General features: G+C 41.6%; 1 protein-coding gene across 4 annotated transcripts in view; it reads right to left on the bottom strand.

Moving 5' to 3' along the window:
* Positions 1-1,072: 1,072 nt before the first annotated feature.
* Positions 1,073-22,650, bottom strand: part of TNIP3 (TNFAIP3 interacting protein 3) — a 58,015-nt gene continuing 36,437 nt past the window's right edge. For all 4 annotated transcript variants that reach the window (XM_017736927.1, XM_017736928.1, XM_017736926.1 and 1 more), the window contains 9 exons: positions 21,602-21,691; positions 20,985-21,050; positions 19,952-20,083; positions 17,250-17,378; positions 14,881-14,997; positions 12,456-12,581; positions 10,843-11,004; positions 8,221-8,281; positions 1,073-3,173 (listed from right to left, as the gene is read on the bottom strand). In XM_017736927.1, the coding sequence (XP_017592416.1) occupies positions 3,142-3,173; positions 8,221-8,281; positions 10,843-11,004; positions 12,456-12,581; positions 14,881-14,997; positions 17,250-17,378; positions 19,952-20,083; positions 20,985-21,050; positions 21,602-21,691 (915 nt within the window). In that variant the 3' untranslated portion in view covers positions 1,073-3,141. The remainder of the gene's footprint in view (positions 3,174-8,220; positions 8,282-10,842; positions 11,005-12,455; positions 12,582-14,880; positions 14,998-17,249; positions 17,379-19,951; positions 20,084-20,984; positions 21,051-21,601; positions 21,692-22,650) is intronic.

Below are 22,650 nucleotides of genomic sequence, written 5' to 3'. Positions count from 1 at the left end.
CCTTTGGCTCTCACAAGAGCAGCCCTTGGACAGGAAGCACCTGGGTGCTGCCCTTTTATAGGGCAGGTGGAAGCAGGGCTGTTGCTGCTCTAAGTGAAAACACAGCATTAACCAGCATCCTGGCTCCTGGGGGGAAAGTGTTTTATTAATCAAAAAAGTGTTTTCCACCCCATGGTGTCCTGCAGACCTTTAAACTTGCATCTGCACAAATCGGAGAAATTCTTCTGTCATTCTCACAACAGTTAAAATACAGAAACCATTTTTGGAGTTCAGGGTTAATTTCTTTTTTAAAATAAAGAGAGAAGTTTAACCTGATTAGAATTATCCTCTCAGCTCAGCACAGGGTGCTATGGGCAAGGTAGAATTTCCAGGATACACTCCCTGCCCATTATAGTGGGAAGCTGAGATTGTTTGACCAAAAGGTTTGGTCATATACCACCTGCTTTTTCTCATTCTATTCTAGACTACAGAAAGAGAGAGGGGGGATGAAGACCAGAAATGTTGGGCACCCCATAAGCCTGATTACCCAGAAACTGCTGCTGTGACTGAGCAATGACTGGTAGGAGGCTGGGAGGATGATGTGAAGATAATGAAGTGCAAGTCTTTGGGTGTGGAGACCCAGAGCCAAAGGGTACAGAGCATTCTTTCACCCACAGCACTCACCATGCCTTTCTAGTTCTACTGTTTATGCAATTCATTTCATCTGAGAAGAAAACATTTTCACTGATGGTGTGTTCTTGCTATAATTAATGAGACTATGTATAAAAACAAAACATTTTGCTCCACATTAAAAAAAAAACAGAAAGGGATAAAAATTCCCCAAAGACCCCAGGCTTTTAAGGGAGAACTGGGAGTGTTGATATCCAGTTTTGGCACAGCTCTAGGAAGGAAAAAATCCCTGTTAAGAACACTATGGCTGATTTGAACTAAAATAACTCACCCTCTCAGAGTTGTCTGGGTCACTGCAGAAAGCGTTTCCTTTGGGGGTGTTTGAGCCTGACAATGCTAATTCAGACAGATGACAGCACCTGCATTGGGGAACATACATCATTCCAAGAAAATCAAGCGGAAAAGCAACTTAGAGGCATTTTATGTGCATTTCAAAAGATACAAACTCTATATCATACAACACCAGGAATACCCCACACTTGGCGCGATCAGGATTTGTGTGAGCCAAAGTTTACAGTCTTGTGCCCACGCCTGACAAACATTAAAAGCCTGTGACTAAAAAAGATAGCCCTGCAAACACCATTTTCTCCCTGTGAATAGCTCGCGTTCAATCGTCCTTTTGGGCCAGCTAATGCTGTCAGATAATGAGTTAAGCACCACAAATGGCCGGCGCAAACCTTCGCGGATGGTTGGGGAAAACAGTGGAAGTGAATGGAGCGGGGTGGCTGCCCCCACCCCGAGCACACAGAGCTCGTCTGTTCGGGGGATTCCCGGCAGCTTTGAGCGCGGGGTGCTCTGCCCGCAGCGCTGGTCACCTGCTGGGAGCTCCCATTGAATGAGGTTACATTCTAATTGGATTTTCCGAAGGCAGTGCATTAGCATTTTCCATGATCTCACCCTTATTAGCCAAATCACCGATCAGGAGGAGCTCGGGTATATTGTGTGCTGGTTACATTATCTGCTGCTGCAGTGTCTGTAAGTCGGCTCCAAATTAATGCAGAGATAAAAACTCCCCTCTCTAGCAGAGACTCGGGAGTCTATTGTGGAGCTAAGGTTGCAGTCAAACTCTAATTTTCAATAGTTCCCCAAAAAGCAACTTCCCTCCGGAGGCTGCCTCGCTCAGGGCTTTGCTCCTGCTCTTCCTGAGTCCATACTGTAAGTTAGGAATGTCAGTTCTTTCACCCCTGTTGGCAGAAGCAGCATCGCTCTACAATGTAAAAGCAGAAATATCCTTTCCCATGGACTGTTCCCCATTGAGTCCAAAATCAAATGCTGGACATGTTTAATCCTGTAAGGTTATTATTTCAATGCACAGGCCTCTGTATATGGAAGGGAATGGAAATATCTGTTCTAAAAGCAGAAACGACACATGCCGGCAGTCCTGTAGCCGATGACTCTTCTTTGCACAGCTCAAAAAACTGTTTGTGAGAGAATTTAAATCCACATTAAATACTCCTGAGGTACCAGGAAAGCAGGCAGGACATCTCATGTCCTGCGAAAATCTGTTTCTTCTTTCAGGTGGGGTCCCAACAGGTTTGGGTACCTGTTTCTCAACAGCAGCCTTCTTAAAAGCCTGAAGGGAAGAGACAACCTTGCAAGTAGATTATCAAGAAATGCTTGCTGGACACTCATCCACCAAAATTTTCTGAAAAAATTTAATTGTCTAAATACAATTTCACTTAAAAAGCCAGGTTTTATTTCTTGGGTTAGAGGTTACATGACAACGTTCACATTCATCACAAGAATAATTTGGAAATATAAAGCCATATTCACTGAGAAGTTAAACCCATTAAATATTTCTACTAAAATTCTTTCAATACAAATAAGTACACACAGAAAAAAACCCCTTGTGATTTTGTTTTACATATAATTCTAGAGCCAAAACAAAAGGAGATCTGACCTGGACTCAAAAAGGGGAAGTGGGCACCTTTTACCTGGCCTTGTATTGGTGGTACCCTGATTACAATTACACAAATGTGTCTAAACAGTGAAGCAGATTTCCCTTTTACCAACCAAGAAAGAGAGAACAGAATTCAAGGTGATATATCGAATCATTCCCTGGAATCAAATAAAAACCTGCATAATTCCCAAACAACAACAACAACAACAAAATCACACCACTGTTGGGCTTGTAAGCTCTTGAATTCAAACCAGATGTGACAGTCTGAATCCCCAGCAAGAGCTGCATCTTTTCTCATCAGGCTTTTAAAGAGATTCTCATAAGGCAGCACAAACAGCATCTTCGGAACAAAGGGCAGTAACGCTTCCCAGCAGAGTTTAACTGGATCCTGAGGATCACCAGCCTGTATGATCTGCTTTTCTATTGTCCTCACAGGGATTTCACCAGACAAAAATCACATGCACTGCAGAGATAAGGAGCTAGGGGCAAAAAAACCCCAGAAGAAAACAGAATAGTGAAGCTGCAAGACTCCCTTGCAGCCTTTGCTTTACACTTCTCCAGGCCGGAGGCTGTCAGCAATGGGCTCCCTTCTCCGGGGAGGAATCTGCAAAGGCAAATCAATGGGAATTATTTTGACATTGAGAAATACAACTCACTTATGAGTAATTTTCCTCTGTGTTGTAACACTTTCACACACACACACTCCCCAGAGCCAGCATTGTACTTCATTACAAGACTGTAACCAAACCATTGAGCGGCAGTAGGAGTGAAGTAACAAAAGGGAGTGGGGATATCACAGAGTGCTCTAGGAGTCTCTGTCTCAATTTTCCTCTAGTCCTGATGGTTGGTACAGAGCAAACAGTAGGGTCTAATGACTTAAAGCCCCCCTGCAAACCCTTTCCAGACTTCTAAAAAGATCAGCTGACATTCAGCAGTGCTCAGAGGTGTACTCTGGCATTAGGTGCACCCAAGAGAGCAGCTAAATATGACAGAAAGAATAATTAGGCAGTAGTACCCATGGCTAAACAGGTGTCTGTGGTCCAAAAATGCATTTGATACTAAGTCACTCAAGCTAGGAAAACAAAATAAAATTGAAGAAAGGAAATACGCTATTGCTGGTGCGACACATGCTTCCCAAAGCTTCAAAAGGTTTTGGAAATGCTGGAACACATCTCTAGAAGCACAAGCACAAGTGCACTCAGCATTTCACTTGCAAGAGAAACATTAGGAATGATAAATGCTGATCTATTGGCTCATAGAAATAAAATGATCAAATCCTGCAGCTGTTTAAATCACATATCCTGCTCCTCTTCCCAGGAGACTTTTCTGCCTGGTACTCTGAAGAACTACAACACATTCTGTGATCTTCGGCTCAAGCTGACTTCTAAAAGCACTTTAACTTCACATGTTCTGGAGTTAGAAATCAGAAGTGTGCTAATGGCCTTTTTGCAGTAGCAGAAATCAAGTCGTATCAGTAAAAATGCTTAAAATAATCACATTTTCCTTCCCAATGGGGATGGCAAGCTGCTAATTAAATCTGTCTTGGCTACTTGGAAGCACTGATAATTTCTCATGTAATGTATGCACTGAGGACAGGCTAATACCAAAAATGTTAAGGGTCTCGATTTTTTTCCAGGAAGATTAAGATGTCAAATAATTGACTTTTTTTTTTCTCTGTCTGGTTTTTATTGAAGACCTCCACAAATCCATTTTTTTCAGTTTTTCATTTTTTCTCCCCTCTCCCTACAGATGTCATTATTTTCAGTGGCAAATCCCACACTTCTCCCTCCTCTTCTTCCAATTAGCTGTAATTATAACAACATTAGCAGCAAATTAGGTACCTTGGGGGCAAAAATCTGGGAAGCAGCAGAGTGTGGAAAGGAAGAGGAGATGAGATTATAATGGAAGTAAGTGGGCACATCCATGTGCTCATCTGGGCACCCTTAGGGCTTTGCAGGTTGAGCTCTGCTTTCCCTGAGTGTGCCAAGATGAGAAGGTGACCAGCTGCTCTCACAAGCCTCCAGAGCTACCCTGGGAGAGGGAAGCAAAAGGCTCCATTTGGGCTTCTCCCTGTGCCTGGCATCACTGCATCCAACATAAAATCATCCAGCTCAGGCTGGAGAAACCCATTAGTTGTATCTGATGTTCTGAAGGGGCAACTGGGGTCCTTAAATGCATGTCCTGGGAATCTTTCTGCCAAGGAAACAAATGCAGTAGGATTCATGCCAGAAGTGAAAAAGGCAAGACATGCCAGCAGTTGCAGCACGCAAAAGGGTTCTTGCTCCGAGTAGGCTTTTGAGCAATAAACCTTTTTTCCAGAGAATCTGGCATTACAAGTCTGGGTCCAGGGAAAATCTCCAAGATCAAGCTCTTTTTCACAACTGTCTTTTCAATTTTGCACAGTTGGATGAGGAAGGAAGTCAACGCTGCTTGCCAAATAAAGTGACATTAAGTACATTTGCTGGAAATCTTTCTGCCTTGCTCCTTAAAAATTAAAAAAACCCAAATCAACCGCAAAAACCAAACAGAACCATGCAACCAAGAACAGAAAGGTCAGAAACTGATATCAAGAGTGTGACAGAGCACAGAGAGACTTAGGAGCTGAAGTCCCTCCTAAGGCAGCACTGCTGGTTCAACAAGGTTAGGCTGGAAGAATTTAAGCACAATTTAGGACTAGGCTTCCTGCACAGCAAAGCACCTGGGGAGGGACCAGTCCAGAGCTGGGAAAGAAGAGTTAGTCTCTTGGAAATACATTGCCCGTGCAGTAAGAAAATATCTCATCATCTTTCTTAATCTCTGTCTTGTATCACCTACATTTCCACTTTGCTTTTCCTTCTTTATTGGGGCTTTCAAGGAAAACACCTTTGCTTTTTTGGAAGACAAGCTGAACTCTGGTATGAGTGACCTGAGGTTTTAAGCAGTTTTTTGAGGGTTGAGTTATTTTTTTTCCTCTCATTTTGCCCACCCTATTCCTCTCATCTTTCCTGTATTCTGGTGAGTTTATTCCCAGCCTATTAGAAAGGTTTCAAATCAAAGAGTGTCAGATCCAAACCATCACACAACCACGAGAGTTCAGTGCTGGACACAACATTGCATAAGTGATCCTCTGCCAACTACCAAAACACATTTCTGGGGAAAATAACAGCCTGGAGAACAAACTTTAGAAAATAGCGTTCATCAAATTTCTGTAGCAAAGCGTTGGGTTTTTTTTAATTTAAAAAATACTTCAGAGATAATCCTGCGTCTATAGATGCAGGCAAAAAGTGTTTAAAGCTTAAACAAAATACAAAGATGAGCTGGGTTTCACAGAGGCAGCAGACCTTGGAAACAGCCTCCTCTGAAATGGGAACAGCTAAGAAAAGTGGTGCCAGTCAGAAAAAAAGTATAGGTATGGTTACAGGAGCAGCAGAAAACATGAGATTACAGCTGGTTACAGAAGGGCCTGCAGAACCCAAGTCAAATGCCAAAGTACTTTGGTGCAAACACCTTCCTCCCTCACAAGAGAGGCAGGAAAGCACAATGTGGGTGCATCTGTACAAAACTGCAGAAAAAAATTAGTAATTCCCCCTTGGAGACATATACCTTTGAAGTCCCAAAGACATTATAGCAAACTAGTCAGAGTTGATGTAGAGACTCTCATACATTTCAGAGATCTGTAAAACAGGCTTTTTTGAATGGAATATTATAAAAAAAATATCAGCTTCCCAATTCATTTCACTTTTGTTCAGCTCTAAAGTTACAGCCTGTGACCTGTGTTTCATAATTATTACTTAAGAAAAAATGCCCAGCGTCAAAAGAAAATTTGTTAAGGGAAACATAAGGGTTTCCCCTAGAAACATCAATCTACTGAAACAGCATTCCTAAAGGAAACTTTCATGCCCAAAAGTTGCTGCACTGCTGATTTGTTTTCTATAATGAAGACCTAGCTCAGCAGAGATGAGATTTATTGGTCCATTTATCATCTACTGAGAAAATGAAGGATGAGAACTGAGAATCAGGAATGCTGCTGCACACACTGGCTCATTTAGACCCACCACTGTAATTAGCACTTGTACAAAATGGAACAAAGAAATGGGAACACCAAGAACTTGCTCATCACATATTCTTGGAGCTTCTATCTTGGAAACCGTTCTTAAAATACTTACAGGCAGCTTTAATATAGACAACCATATATAATACATATTGCCAGGCAAGTAACTTTTAACTGAGAGTGGAAGCTTGACCTCTGTGTGATCAATGGATAAATGATCAAAATCATCTTTGTTTTAGCAGCCAGGATAAAAAGAGTAAGAGCCCAGGAGGTGTTAAAGCAGACATCCTACACAGCACTGCGATGGGACTGTTAATAAATCCTCTTTATAGGGACTGAAGCAAAAAGGGTAGGGAAAAGTCTCCAAGTGTCCTAATCCCTGTCCCATTGAGAAGGGGGTGTTTGGATATTCTGGGCAATGAACAGTAATAGAAACACAAAGCACAGATTTTCAGGAAGTATTTTTCAGGGAGCCAGAAGTCAAGTCACTTAGACAAGCAGGGCAGAAGAAGAATTTTCTTTCTTCAGATCCCCCAAGTGCACTGCCCTGGATCACAGCTACAGTTGGTGGCTGGACTGGTTTCATCCCCTGTTATAAACATCCTCCCTGTATCCTCTGGTGCAGTAAATCTCTTGGAGTTTAAGTGGGAGGAATGGCAAAATTAATCTGTTCTGTTGTGCAGTCACAGCACTACTTTCCCTGTGACCACATCAGAACCCTCCAAAGAGCTGCCATGTAATTATGGGATGCTCATCAGCCATTTTGGTGAGCTACATTCCCACCCTACCCTCTCTTCTGGGCAAAGCTGGATGACAGCAAATAATGGAATAGTTCCTCTGGAGCCATCTTCTTCTTCCAGATGTTACAAAACAGCTTCTGGACTCATCAGTCCCTGCCGCCCCACATGGTACCCACTGGCACCATGGGATGGCAGATTCCCACGCAGAAGAGATTCCTTGTGGTGCCATCTTTTGAGTGGTCTGAAATAAGTATTTCAGAACACCCAGGAATGATTTCAAATCCAGATACAAATATTAAATACTCCTCCCAGTTTCCAAAGAATAGTTTGTACCGACCCTTTGGCAAGTATTTGCCAACATACAACAGAGAATACTCTGTTCATTTGCATGGCTCTATTTTCAGACCTGGCACCCTGAACTACCAGAACAGACCAGGAACAGCAATGGGCATTTTGCCTTTAAGGTGAAACAACATCCCAAAGCCTGCACTTTGTTACCAAGGACTCCTAAACTTGCCCCATGCTGGCCCCCAGTTTTGGCACATCATTAAATTTGGTCTTTGCCAGAGCAACAGAAGCTCTAAGGAGAATTTTGAGGATATCTTTTCTTTAGGACTATTACTAGGTGTTTAATGAGGCAAATGTGCGATCCTAAAATGTGTAATAGAGACATTTTATGAATTGCAACAAAGCAGTAACGTAGATGGAATTACACCAGAAACCTCACCTGTGCTGCACACACACCAACCTTGACTCTCCAAGGCAAAGCTGTCACATAAGCACTCAACAGATAGACAGGAAAGTTTACTCTACATCTCTCAAAGGCCTCCATTTGAAAACAAAGTACATTTAATACATGCTCTGTACAGCTGTTGTCTTACCATTTGCCTTGTGCTGCACATCTGGCGGAAGCTGGTCAGGAACATACCACTGATAGTCTGCCTGCACAGAACAATAAAACATTATTGCAGCAATATGGACTTCACAGGCACTTCAAACAAAAGAATAGTGACATGATAAAAACATAATTGTGCTGGGAAGCTTCTCATTAGCCATACAAAAGCAGTTTACAAAAAAATCTTACATTTACGGGTATGTTTCCACCAATCCCAGTCTTCCAGCTTGCTTGCTTTCCTATGGCATAGGGTCTAGATGCTGCACCCATTAGAAAAATTGGTGTAAACCTTTCTAGATCCCACAAATCACAAGGAAACATTAAGAAAACCAAACCAGATTTTAAAAGGACTAAGGAATAAAGTGCAGCAGAAGATACCAGCAAGCATCTCCCTCTACCAAAGAACCCCAGTGAAACCTGGCCCACCTGACAGGTGAAGCTGCTCCAGTTTGAATACATCTGTAACAGCTGTAAAATGCTCCAGTGTGACAGGAATTAACCATGGAATAAAGTTCTCTCTCCTCCTCCCCTTCCTCACAGGTTAGCACTCGTGTCTCTATAACATTAGCTGTTATCAAATAACTTCCTGAAAATACTGTGGGATAGGGAAAATTCCCATCTTTCTTGTAAGAGGAAGTATTGGGAAGGTTATGCCCGTGCAGGCATAGTTTTGTCCAGGGAAATCCTGGAAGAAATAGTGCATTATAGTTTATACCACCCACTGTGGTAAATGAGTAGCAAATTACCACTAGAGAAAACAACTTTGGGGCCAGCCATTTCAGCTGAAGCTGTGTTAGGCTGTCTGTCTGGAATAAGTAGTCCATGCAAGCTTGTCAAATTCTAGGTAATTGCTCCTTCAAATTAGTTACACTGGAAAAGTGATTCTTGTTTCACAGAAATTACTCTTGACAAAATCATTGAGTAGTCCCAAGGGGAGTCTTGCAGACTTCAATCTGCAGGGAACAAATTTCATAGACTCCTACAGAAATTTTGCCTAAATTAAGATGGCAGGATGAAGCTGTAGATACAGAAAACAGATTTAACTTTTACATTTTGCTGTCATTCGTGCTTATACAGCAGTAATCACTCTCATACACTGTCAGGGAAAAAAAAGGAGCTGTTGTATTTTAACTTAAATTGTACCAGTCAAAGGAATAATTAACTAATCCTGTGCTTGTGGGCAAACAAAATAGGCTTTGATACAAAGCTTTAAGCACAGGTAGTTTTTCACCAGTGGCTCAAATCACACTCATTTGCATTGCTTTTTTGAGCTTCTGGTGAATTTTATGTTCTCAGATCAATTCTTCTCTTTTTATGTACCTACACCCCACAAACGTGAATGAATTTCAGGAATAAGATGTGTATTTCACATCAGACTAACCAAAATGTTTCTACTGGAGTGTAAAAAGGAAAGAAAAAGTTCAAGACAGAAAAAAAGAAGGAAAAAGCAAAAGCACAGCCTAAACACGCAGGATTACGTATCAGGACACCCATTAAATTCTAACACCTTTCCTCATTGCTAACAAATTGCTCAGGGAGGTACCCAAAGCTCAGAGCAGCAACTCACACAGGCAAAGAATTGAAAAAAAAGGGTCAGAATGAAACTGGGAGTTACAAAGCAACCAGTCACACTGACCCCGGTGCTCCGGCAGGAATGGCAAAGTTGTAAACCCAGTGATCCCTCATAGAATTAGAAACCCAGATGATGAAAGTTCAGGGAGAAGAGCCAAAATAATCTGGGCCAGTGTCCAAATTGCAGGGAAAAACATTCTGCAATACTTCCAACTTTGATAAATAGGCAGATAAGCACACTCCTGAAGCACAAAATTACTTGTCTAACCACAGCTTTTCCATTGGATTTCTACAGCCTGAAAGCCTTACATGCATTTTGCAAAAATTCAGCTATAATTTCTCAAATAATGAGCATCTTTCCATATGTGACAGCTTTATAGCCAGAAACAGATATTGTGTATTTAAAATGACATTCACCATGTTTAGATGCATTCTCACTAGATTGGAACAAGCCAGCCCACTTAGATAACCCAAAGCACTTCAAAAATATTCTTTGAAGCAGTATTTTCCTTGGAATAAATAACTACCACTCACAGAACCTGCTCCAGTGCAAAGCTATTCTTCTTCATGCTGAGGAAGACAGGACTCTGTTGCGTTCCAGGAAAAAAGGCAAATTTCCCATTGTGTTAGCCACACTCAGATAGAACTTCCACTTCTCCTGATTTGGTTTTTATTATCTCATGTTGAAGGCTCAGAGCAGATCCCTACTTCTGAAGTGGGGTAATTATACAGCTAGAAAGGGCTCTGAATGTGTGTCATGGAAGTAAATTAACCTAAGAAATCACCAAGACTCCAACCAAACAACGTTATGTTTTTAATTAACAAACCAATGCGTAAGAATCATGTTTTTCTTCTTAGTGGCGTTATAGATAAAGAGTATTTGCCAAAGTAAATTTGATCTTGATCTGGACCTGACAACAAACTAGGAAAGCACAGATTCAGTTGCTGCTGAGGATGGTACTGTGATGGCACCTGTGGCCACCACGCTGTGAGAAAATCAGTGTCCTTGTGACACAGAAAACAGTGAGAACCTTACCGAGCGCTGCTGCTGCTGCTCCTGTGCCCTGCGAGGCACTGGATGCACCCGAGGATCTGGATAGTGAAGCACCATCCCACAACCCCCATAACTGACACACGGAGAGAGGAAGAGTGGAGCTGGGTAACTGGGCCTCTCAGGCTGTACTGGGAGCTCTTTTGTCTATCAAGAAAATAAGAACAAGAAGAAATGCATTAGTAGCAGAACACAACCAACAGAACATTCAGGTACACGGGTTACAGTGCTGCTTGTTTAGTCCCCTCAGACTATTTATCATTAAAAAAATTATTTAAGAGAGCTAACTTGTGCCACACCAGACTCTTGATGCATTTTCTGTGAGGAAAATATTGGTTTTAAGATATGACAAGCACATTTCTGTGTGTCTTATATATTAAAAACAATTCTGTATTTTCATTACACACAGTAGCTTTCAAGAGTTTGAAGCAGAACTACAAGGACAGTCACTTGCATAACAAGATAAGTTAAAAATTTTGGTATAGGACCAAAGCTGATGGCCTCAGATTTGGCTCTGCCTTTTCATAGGCCCTCTGTATTCCAGTAGAGACAACAGGAATTTGCCTAAGGACAGAGCAAGGAGGGGTAAAAGATGATTAATATTCTGTGATTCCATGAGTCACAGCTAAATAATTTGACTTAAGAAAACAGAATAATAAATATTTTATATGCTTGCTCTCATCTTTAAAATCCTCCACAAGCTCTGTTTAATCAAGTCTCGAGGCAGGAAGAGACAAACAGGAAGATCTCCAGTGTGAACTGTGGGTGCACTGCAGGGACAGTCAAGCACAACATCGCTGAGACTGGTGGGAGTGGGGGGCACTGGGCAGCACCCGGCCTCTGACACTTTAGCAAGACCCCACCAGCACTGATGCATGGCTCGGTTGAGAATAAGACAATACTGAAGTTTCTGTGTCACAACAATGTTGGGGAGGACAATAAATCACCACAGAACATTTTGGTAATCAGATGTTCTTTTAAAGCATTGCACAATTTTGTCAAGACAGGAAACCTCGAGATTTCATCATTTTTAAATGGGGATTGAGAAAGCTCAGAGTTTTGCATGCTATGATTTTGCTATGGCTTCCTACTGACACTACTTTGAAGAGATAAAAAGGATGTTGCAAGAAAAAATCATTGCAGAGGCTGCTCAGCTAATTTGTATGGAGACCATTTTTTTTCCTCAGTGATATTAACATCACTCTGTAATTCAATTGCAGAGGTCAGGATGAACTACAGAAGCTCTTTATTTCAAAAGTTGGTTTGATCTTACAACTCTTATATCAAGTGCCAGTGAAACAATCAAAGTCTTCTGGATTTGTTTTTGGTTGTGTCCCCCTCCCCCTCCTCCATTTTCAGATATGTTTGAAAAGTTTCCGCAATAAATACTCCCTTCATCTACTTATTTTGGAAGTCTTCTCTAATAATTTCTCATCTTCTTACTGCATTACTTCAGAATGATTTCATCCCAGGTGGTGACCTCATATAAAATCCAATGTCAATTAAGGGAAGCCAGAAAGCCTTGAGTTGTGTGGAAAGTGAGAAAAAAAAATAAAATACACATGTGCTGGCAATGGGAGCTTTCTTTGGACTCATACCTGAGAGCTGAGTCTACTCAGTTGAGATTGTAATCTCTCATTAGTTTTCTGCAATGCTTCTTTCTCCTCATTAAGCCTCTCCCGGTCAGATCTCTCCTTTCTGAAGTCCTCCTCATATATTTGGACCTGCAATCATTATGAACAGTGTGTGAACTTCAGCAGAGCCACTTTGTGGTTTGGTTGCTTTCTAAACACTGCCCAAGCAGGAGGGTGCATTCCAAAGGGATCCCTCCTCTGTACAATCCTCCAAACAAAGTTTCCCTGGTCTTTTTTTGTGACCAATACCAAGTGACAAGCAATGGACATTCTCCAATGGCACACATCAATTGAAACAGTCCCCAGTGCCAGCTTTTGTACAACCTTGTCATTTAAAAGGCTGACTGGCAAATAGCAGTTTTAAATATTATAAACAATCTTTTTAAGGGATTAACAGTGGCAGGACAAACATTTCACTAACATTTTTCCAGTTTTCTCTTTAACAATGGGCACTTCTAACTCCCTCCTGTATCTCAAGTGCAAGGAGTTAGTGAAGAACCTCCTCACCCCAGTGTAGAGACAGAGGGGAATGTAATGTACACAATTCCAAATGGAATGTAATGTACACAATTCCCAATGGAAATACAGATGTTTGACCCCGTTCCTAGAAAATAAGCTGCCTTGCAAATGCTGAAGGATGCAGTGGCTTAGCTCTTTTTATGTGGTCAGGAATCATAGAGCTTCATCCCATTAAAAAATATCTGACCACCCCAGGCACAGGCAGCGAGTGCACGGATTTGGAAACAAAACACAAATCCAAAAATTAATTGGTGTTAAGATGACTGCCTTAATTCTTCAGCTAATGGTCAGATGTCCACCTGGTGAGAAGCTGGAGGTTGCTGGCACTTCTACCAACAAATAATAGCAAAGGCATGTTTGGGTGGGAAGCACCACCAGAACTTTCAGAAGCCCTTTCATGTCCTCTTGGTTGCTCACTAAAGCCTGCTGACAGTCTCTTCCCAAAAAACTTGCTTGCTGTGGCTCATGTCTGGCCCATTGGGCAGATCCAGTTTTCTTTGTGCTGGAAGCAGTGCTATGACTTCTCAGAAGGACTAGGAAAATGTTAATACCTCAGGGGAAGGAAAAGGTCAACACAGGAAAATTCTTTTCCTGACCCTCCAAAGCAGAGACAAGGCTGTCACTTGCAGAAATCCCTGTATCCCTTGTCCATCTACACACTTCCCTCCTCAGTATTTCCTCATTTCTTCTCTCCCAATTCCCTTTCTGCTGTCCCACCTCCCACTCCCCAGGTGTACAATCTGCTGGAGCTGCAAGGGAACCACTTTGGCACAGTTTTGCTGTATATTCTGTTGCCCTGAGAAAGAGGAGGACACCTCCCAAGCAATGAATGCCTTCATCTCCTGCCGTGACCAGGGATGGGCTGATGACAGCTAAGCTCCTGTGGGACTCTGTCACATCTCTCTTTGCTCCAAAGGTCCTCCCTCCATCCAGTTAGAGCCTTCTGCTCCATTCGTGTAGAAGGAAGTCTGGACTCACTGTACTGATTTATACAACTAGAAAAACACATTCATAAAATGGATACCCCATGAGAATTTTGGGAAAAAAAATGGTTTACTCTATTTTATTGTGTAGAATGAAATAACTCATTACTGTACAATCAAGTGCAGGATTTTGTTCTCCAGCATGTGGCAAGCATTACATTAGAGAGCAAAATCTGGCTCTGCTGTCAAACGTGACAGAAACAAGTATTTTATTCCCATTGAATAAAATTCCCATTCTGATCACATCCATTTGTGTGTCAATAACGTTAACCCTGACACTATCCAGGACAACAGACCTGAAGTGTAAAATTATCTGAAAACTATTATGTTGTTAAACAGATTCTTTCGTATGGAAAGAAAGGCAGTGCAGAAAACACTTGAGTTGCTCAGAACAAAGATTAAAAAATAAATAAATACAAATCTATAGTGCTTGGGATGCAGGTTATCGATGTAACTTAAAAAAACTGCAATGCCAACACTCTAGTGTTCCAAGACTAGGATCCTTGGATAATTCACTACATTGGCAACTTCTAAGGTAAAAGAAGCAGAAGACACAATCAGTAACTCATGAAATTCAGCATTCCCTCTGGATGAAATTCAGCCCCTAGCAGAGAGCTGGCAGGACACCTCCAAGCGTCAGGAGAGCCATTCTGCTGCTTTGAGCCCTCCGCAAGTCCTTGCTCCAGTCCTTTGCCAGGACTCAGATTCACTTTGTGGACACTGCTGTGATGACAGCATCTGGGGAAACATCATTCCAAAGGGCTGTGGCTAAACTGGCTCTTCCTTTCAAAAGTTCTACACAGCAAGTCTACCAGGCACAATTCCTGGGAGAGAAGGAGAAATTATGCTCTGTGAAATCCATCCAGGCTTACTTAAGATGTTCTTACCTGCTGTTTAAGAACTCCAAGTTGGGTTCTCATCTCCTCAATGCTGCTCCTGTCACCCTTTCCTGGAGGAGTCCCAACCACAGGTGGGTGCTGCTTTTTCAATGCATCCAGAAGGGCCTACAACATCAAACAGCAAAATTACTGAGCAGAGATCCACTACATGAAAAAGAAAAAAAAAGCTTTTAAACTATTAGAAAGCGGTTTCCCCTTCACTTGTAGTTGCTTCACTTATATACACTGGATATAAACTCACTTTACTACAGTAAAGTTTGACTGAAACATTTTCTGCACTGAAAGTAGAGATTCCTTCACGTGGAACAAAAGTAAAGCCTCCTGTTTGAGAGGAAGTTGTGTAGTCTCGATAGCTTGTCACTAGAGGGAGTTACGAATACACACAACATTGGTACCACTCTTAACTCTGTTTTACACTGAAATTCTGACACAGTTCTTTGCAGATGTTGTTATTTGCAACAGTACTACACAGCTCTCCTTTGGACTGGCATAATCTTTAAATCACTCTTCCATCTGTCTATAACCATATATTATAATTATGTATTACTTTCTTTACTCTAGCACAAATGCCGTTCAGTACCTTCCAAATTCTCTCACATAAGATACGAATCCCTAACTTCATCCCTTTCAGAAGTTCAACTTGTGCTGATGGTCCTCAGCTCTCCCCTGCTGCCCACTCCACGAGGGAAGGAGAGAAGATAATTTGGAGCAGGAAGAGGAAAGGGGGAAGAAGCAGCCAAGCAGGAGAACCAGTATCCAAGGTAATCCAAGGATTAGCATTTATTATCCAAGGCCCAACAAAAATCAAGCACTTTCCATGGAAGGCACAGAAGAGAAAAGGAAGGCTTTTTTATCTGATGAGCTCCTGTCCCTGAGAATTGTGCAGAAGTGAAATTGTATAATAGTGGCAAAGCTTGTGTTCCATGCCAGTACATAAAGAAGGTTGAACTTAAACTGGGAGGGTGAAAATACAGATACCCTGATTACTGATTAACCCTTCTTCTGCCCCTCTGAGACTCCCTTTAACACCTTTTTGAGGAGGTTCTACAACTCAGAATTATGGAGGGGGGGGGAAGAAAAAAAGAAAAGAAAAATCCAGAAAATTCAATCTTAAAAGGTTAACAGTAAGGTGAAGATTTTTTTTGAACTGCATTTGGAAACAATACTGTGAGACCCTGCTTTATCCTTTCACCCAAAAAGAAGAAAAATTTATTACAAATTCTCTGAAATCAAACAACTTCAAGTGGCTGAACCTGCAATAGAAGGGAACTGAAGTTAAAAGGGCACAGAGGGTCCCTTTCAGTTTTATGTGCATTCATGATATGAGATTCGAAGGATGAAAATACACGTAAAATCAATAAATTACTGTTGGGAAAGCGTATTATATGAAATTTATGCTTCATTTAAAAGAATGGTCTATATATCCATCTGTCTTATTACAGCCACATCATAAAACAGCAAAATAAAATATTTAAGTAAGTTGTTTAACAAACAAGGCCTTGAATTAAAGTTAGACTGGAGCTTTGAGCAAGTCCTGTCAATGCATTTCAAAAAGAGCTAGAGATCATGGGTTCTGTCAGATTTTTTCTTATAGCAACATTATGTTTTTTGGCTCAACTTTTGCACATCATGGCCCTTTAGCTTATTAAAGCACTTATTAAAGTTACACAGCAATGGTTACTGCAGTGCATTTCCTCAGGAAGTGTTTGTGGTTCACCAAGAAATACAAAATTGTTAGAAAACACCCACTGCTTTATGTGATCTTTTGATTAAACATAATTACATTTATTACTTTCCCTCAGTTAAAAAAAAAAATCCCATTTAGCTATTTAGTGGCAATTTCCTCAGTGGGACACATATACACATAATATTATAGGTATGAATATATGTGTGCATGGATATAAACAGCAGGACAGGACCATATCTTGTGAAGAGAAGCCATTGTTCTCAAATACAGAATATATGTACGACAACAGTTTTTAAACTGTGTGACCTTTCTTTTCAACCACAGTGTTTCACCAGGTGCATACAGAAGCATCTTTGTGCCATTTCCCTTTTGCTCTGAGGAGGGAGGATGTAGAAGGGGCTTAGGCATGACATGACACATAGAGAGATTTCATAGGAGCAGCGAAATACTCTCTAGATTTTTCTCTTTACAATGCAACCCTACTACCTGTGAAGAGCAGCATGCACAGGAATGAGCTGAAGTGAGTTCTTGCTTGTTTCCCCAGCTCCCAAATGGTCATCATGAGTTTGCCACCAGGTTGTTCACCCAGGACTGAAAAGATGCTATCTGGTAGGTCACTGACAACAGAGATCTTAGAATTAAAGGAATCAGCAGCTCACTCCTGTTCTACCTTGTTGAGACGACTTATTTCACTCTCATAGTATTCTTTCTTTCTGGTCATTGAGGCATTCTTCTGCTTCAGGAGCCTGTTCTCTTCCTTCATTTCATGGAGAGCTTCACTAAGGACCTCTGTATCTTTCTGGGATGTAAAAAAACAAGAGAGATGCTGCTGAAATGCAGATGGAAACATTTTTCAAGAACAATTTTCAGAATAATCTTCTGTCTGACAGATGTGCTGCATTTTTGTTGCCCCAAACACAGCTGGGAAGGGACCAACAGGAAGGCAGATCATTAGTACACCCAGATATGATAAAGTCTGTAGAAATTGTTTTGACCACTCACCATATGACGAGACAGAGACAACATACCAGACTAAACCCTTGCTCTCTGCAGTTGCACGAAGGCATGAGAATGCTGGCAGGCCAAGCAGATCAAAATCACCATGACAGTTACCCCAGACCTGCATTTCTCCTGTGTACTCAGAGAATAAGGCCAGGACTAAATGCTGATGGAGTCCCAGCCATTCCCAGTGCCACACAACATTAAAGACAAAACCAGATCTCAGGGTCAAATAGTCTTAGGGCTTTATCCACTACATAAGATAAGGTCTCAGCTTGCTCCAGAATTACCAAGGAACCAAACAAGGCTTAAAAATCCACTTTTTTGACCCCATCACAGTTGTTGTTGACTTCACCTGGACGATTCCTGGTGCATATGCCCACACTGTCCCTACTTACAAAAGGATTTACAGATGAGCCTTCTTTCCAAGATGCCATTATAAGAATTATTAGGGCAGATTTGCCTAACTGTGAATTTGACTCTCTTATTCTCTTTCAGTATGGCTATTTTCAATTTACAGTGAAGGGAGCTGAGATCCAAATCGGATCCTGAAGCAAATGGCATTTTGTAAACTTCCCTCACAGGGTAAGGCATAAGGCATTCCTTACTATCCCGTTTTTGCCAGACTGGTCTCAGGGCAAAGCTGTTCAGGCAAATGAAACAGAAGGCCTAGTTAAAAAAAAAAAAAAAAAAAAAATTCTTCTGCAGCTGCTTTATGTGAATAAAAACGTGAGACCCAACAATCACAGGCACAGCACACCATATGAATGGGGGTTTCCTCTGTGTAACAGGCACATCTCTGTGCAGCCAGTCACAGTTGGGGCTCATCAGAAGCTCATCACCATGAAAAACACTCCTGAGTAACTGTTGCTTACACATGAGGAACTTTACTCTGCTGTGTTCCAAGTTAGCTGGAACATTTCGTTTTCTCCAAAAACTAGGCAAGATTAGCAAGGTATCTCTGCAATATGTATAGGAACTCATCCAGGAGCTAGCTCAAGCTGACAAGCATTTACTGGCTGAATGGTGTGTGTGCAACTTCAAAGTAATTGCAGATTTAAGACCAAAGTTCCATGCTGGTTAACCTGTCCCCATAAAAAGTTTTTGGACTATATTGTTATTTAGTTTATTATTCATGTATGCAGTAAAAAACCTGGGAGAGTGTACTACTCATCCTTATTTTTACAAAATGGTAGCTATTTTTCCCAGGTATCATATATTAAAAGGCAGGCAGTAACATGAATAGGAATATGAACTGTCTCACATTGAATCAACACTCAGAGCAAATACAGGCAGTGATTCAGCAAGTACATAATGACAAAATTTGCCTTAAAACATGTAAATTGTGCTATGAGCTGGAAATCAAGTATGTGCTTAGCTAAGACTAATTGATAAGTAAGATGAATCTTCTGCTTATACAGATACAAGCTAAGGGGATTGCATTTCTTTTCCTGCACCAGCTAACTCACATCCTATCTGAGCCTCGAAGTGATACAACTACCACTTGTTTCAGGTTACCACGTGAATAGAGAAACCCAGCTTCAGCCATCACATGCCATCACCATCCAGAAACTCTCACAAGAGGTCATGAAGAACATGATACCATGAAGCAGAATGAGAACAGGAAGCACCACTCTGTGGGGCTTGCAAAAGGGAGCACAAAGTTTTGTGTAGGTGCCCATCATTCAGGCTGGTGGTTTTACTGAGGTGGGAATTCAGCTCAGGGATCTAAATTTAGATGCAAAAGCCCACCACAAGAGCCAGTGCCCCAGGAGTCCTGAGAGAGGACCACAACCACTCCGAGGGTGAGGTGAACAGCACCCTGGAGCAGCTGATCAGCCCAGATACTTCCAGCCCTGATAACTGCACTGACTGTGTTGCTAATATCTACAGGGAGCTGAGATACCTACCACATGTATGAGACCCTGTATTGTCAATACCACAACCTGGGGGACTGGAGCTGCATTCATTCCTTTGAGTATTTCTTGCCAAGCACTTTGTGTAACAACCTGCAATGGTGCTCCTCTTCCACTGGAAATAACTGCAGCATTTTTGTTTGCAAAGAAATTCACCCTGAACTGAACTGTGAGGAGGGAAATCTCTGCAGTGTAGATATCAACCTGCTCTTTACTCCCCCACATACACTAATGCCATGCTGTCTGCCAGTCCCTATTGAAATGACTCTCTCTCTATACACGGTTCTGTGATGAGGCAGATCAGCAGCCACTGCCTTGGGTACAATATTGAGGAGGCACAGTCTCACCTCTGGGCTGTGCACAACCCACGCTCTGCCTCACCCAAGGGGAGAAAGATGAAAGGTGAGAGAGTGTTCACCACAGAGCACAAAAGCAGTGACACAGGGCACCCTCCTACCTTTTCCTGCAGCAGCCTCTCTCTGCCCAGCGCTCGCCACCTCTCCTCCTCTGGATGCTGCCGGTGTCTCTCCTGCTCCAGCTCGCTCACTCTCCTCTCCGACATGTCCAGCTTTGCCTTCATCTCTGTCAGCTGAAAAGCAAGTGACAGACCATGCTGGGCTGATTGGGGATTCTGAAAGGCACAGCACCTCCAGGGTGTCAAGCCAGAGGCATAATACAGCTCCAAATTAAATGAGGAAGAGCCATTTGGCTTCCTCTTCTCTTTGAGGGAAAAAGAAAATGAATGATCCAGATCTCAGTAAAGCTTTCTGGAAAATATTAGAGAGAAAATTTTCCTGATAAGCACATTAAGTCATTCTATAAACTTCCTTTTTACAGCAGGAAAGAGTAGATGAGATATGTCACTCAATGAAGCAACTTGGGTTTTGGAATACCAGCAAAATTGTAAGCACTCAGCTTCACTAGGCAGCTGACAATAATGTCTGCAGCAATGATGCCACACAGCCATAAGCAAGGAACAAAAGCTACTGCAATTGGATCTGGGGGGGGAAAAAAAGGAAATAAAAATACTTATTTACAATTAATTTTGAAAGTCTCTGCTTAGAGAGGGCAACTTTCACGGAGAATTTACCAGGGAGCTCCCAGGCTTCACAAGAGATGGGACAAGAACCACCAGATATGTGATGATGTGGATCAGGGGCTGGGCACACCAGGCACTGCAAGCTGATTTTCAGTTAACTGTGCTCTCAATTATGGACAATTTTTACTACCGTGTGGAGGGCATGAAGATCTCTGCTGTCATGTCCACACTGGTCCCTCCTATTTAAGGGACACCCTGCTTCTCTGGTTAGTTTGTCCTACTGAAGACTGACACACGTTGGCTTCACTTTTATATGGTGAAGCTTTTTTAATTTATGAGCTAAAGACAAAAGAAGGTATTTACCATGGCTATGGCTGGCTGGTATTTGAATACAGAGTTAACTGTCAGCAGGTGGCACACATATTCCAATAGAAGCTGTCAGCATTGTTACCTGCTTTTCATAAAGCTGTTTCATACTTCTAAATTGATGATCCCATTGCTTGTTCACCTCCAGAAGCTGTAATTACCAGGAAGGCAGAGTAAATAACCCTTATTTCAACATTCTCAGTAAATCAAAAACAGACTGGCATTCTAATCCTCTGTCAATAAGTGTTCCCAACCTCCTCATCATCTGGCCAGTTCATTTCAGAAGCAGCAAGTTTAAGGTTTGGCAAGCCTTGCAGCCCATCTGCCAGTGCTTTGGTATTTCAGTTAAAGCACATGAACAGTCAGGAAGCAACACTCAGGAAACATGCAAATACACAATAAGCTACAGGTGGATCATTTGCAACACTGCACAAATCCCAAATGGCCAAAGACTTTGCTGCTAGTTTGCTACAAGTTCCATGAACATATTTCTAATTAGAAGGTCTTTGACTTCAAACAAATGAATGGAAGACTCCTACTGACTGGAATACTACGGTGCAAACCCTGCTTGTTGTTCCTTGGCCTTTACAATAGTGATCATTAATAAAATTTGCCTTTTGTACTAAACAAACTTCTGCTCTTCCAGATTTATAGGCATGGTACAATCAGTCATCATGTGGTTAAGGGTATATTTAAGATTACCTCTCGTCTCTGTCTTTCCAGTGTGAGGATCTGTTGCTCCAGAGAATTGGATGATAAAGGCTTCTTTTTTCTCAGTAATGTGTGCCTTGACTGGAGAAAAGGAATGTTCAAAAATTAATGCTTCTGGCCTGTTCTCTTCAAGATTCTCATGTAAAGCTCCCATCCACCCTGACAGGTGCACATAAAGAAACTGAAACAAACATTTTCCTACACCAAATTTGTATCTGAGTACCTTCACACCTGCTGACAGCTGATTCTGGAGCATACATCTGCTTTAACCCTGCTCAGGCTGTGTTTTAATTGAAGCATTATGCAAATAGCCACTGAAATAGCCAAAATTGTATCTATTTGTACCATCTGAGACACAGAACACAAAATAGGATTTTAATTATCTTGCAGGTGGTAATACAAACAAGTAGTACAAGCCACAAAAGTTGAGCATGATGTGGAGTGGGCCTAAGTAATTCCCTTCATTTACAAGAACTAGAATAATTAGTAGGATTGTCCCTGGAAAGTGCTTGCAGACCCAAGGTAATAAACTTTAGCACAAAGGGCTCAAAACAAGCAATACAGAAAACAAATTGACCATTTGGAGAAATTTAGAAGATCAGTCTGTAACTGCTCCACTTTTTTAAGTGTGGAGTTTCACCCATGCAGGACAGCAGGAGCTACACCCTCAATTTTTTAATGGCAGTGCCTTATAACATAATTTCCAAGAAGTTTCTATGGATTGTCATGATAACTAACATGTGATCTGTTAGAGAGAGAGAGAGAGAGAACTGTACTGGGGAAAAAAAGAGACATTCTCATAAAAATAGAACATACTCTGTTCAGATACATACTCAGGGATTTTTGTTTCCCCTCCTAAATTCTCAACCAATACATGAAAAACTAGAATAATAGTGTGAGCACTTCTGAGGTCTGGAATAAATTTTCTTTAGATAGAGAATTTAATGCTGAATACCAATGAAGATCAAAGAACAGTTTTGCTGTGTCTTTTCAAAGGCAAAAATCCCAACCACGTATTTGCCCCATGGCCGGTCCTGCTG

This window comes from Corvus brachyrhynchos, unplaced genomic scaffold (genome assembly GCF_000691975.1).
Source record: "Corvus brachyrhynchos isolate BGI_N302 unplaced genomic scaffold, ASM69197v1 scaffold105, whole genome shotgun sequence".
In the NCBI taxonomy this organism is placed as follows: domain Eukaryota; kingdom Metazoa; phylum Chordata; class Aves; order Passeriformes; family Corvidae; genus Corvus; species Corvus brachyrhynchos.
Note: the sequence above shows the minus strand (reverse complement) of the source record. Positions and strands in the feature narration are given on the sequence as shown.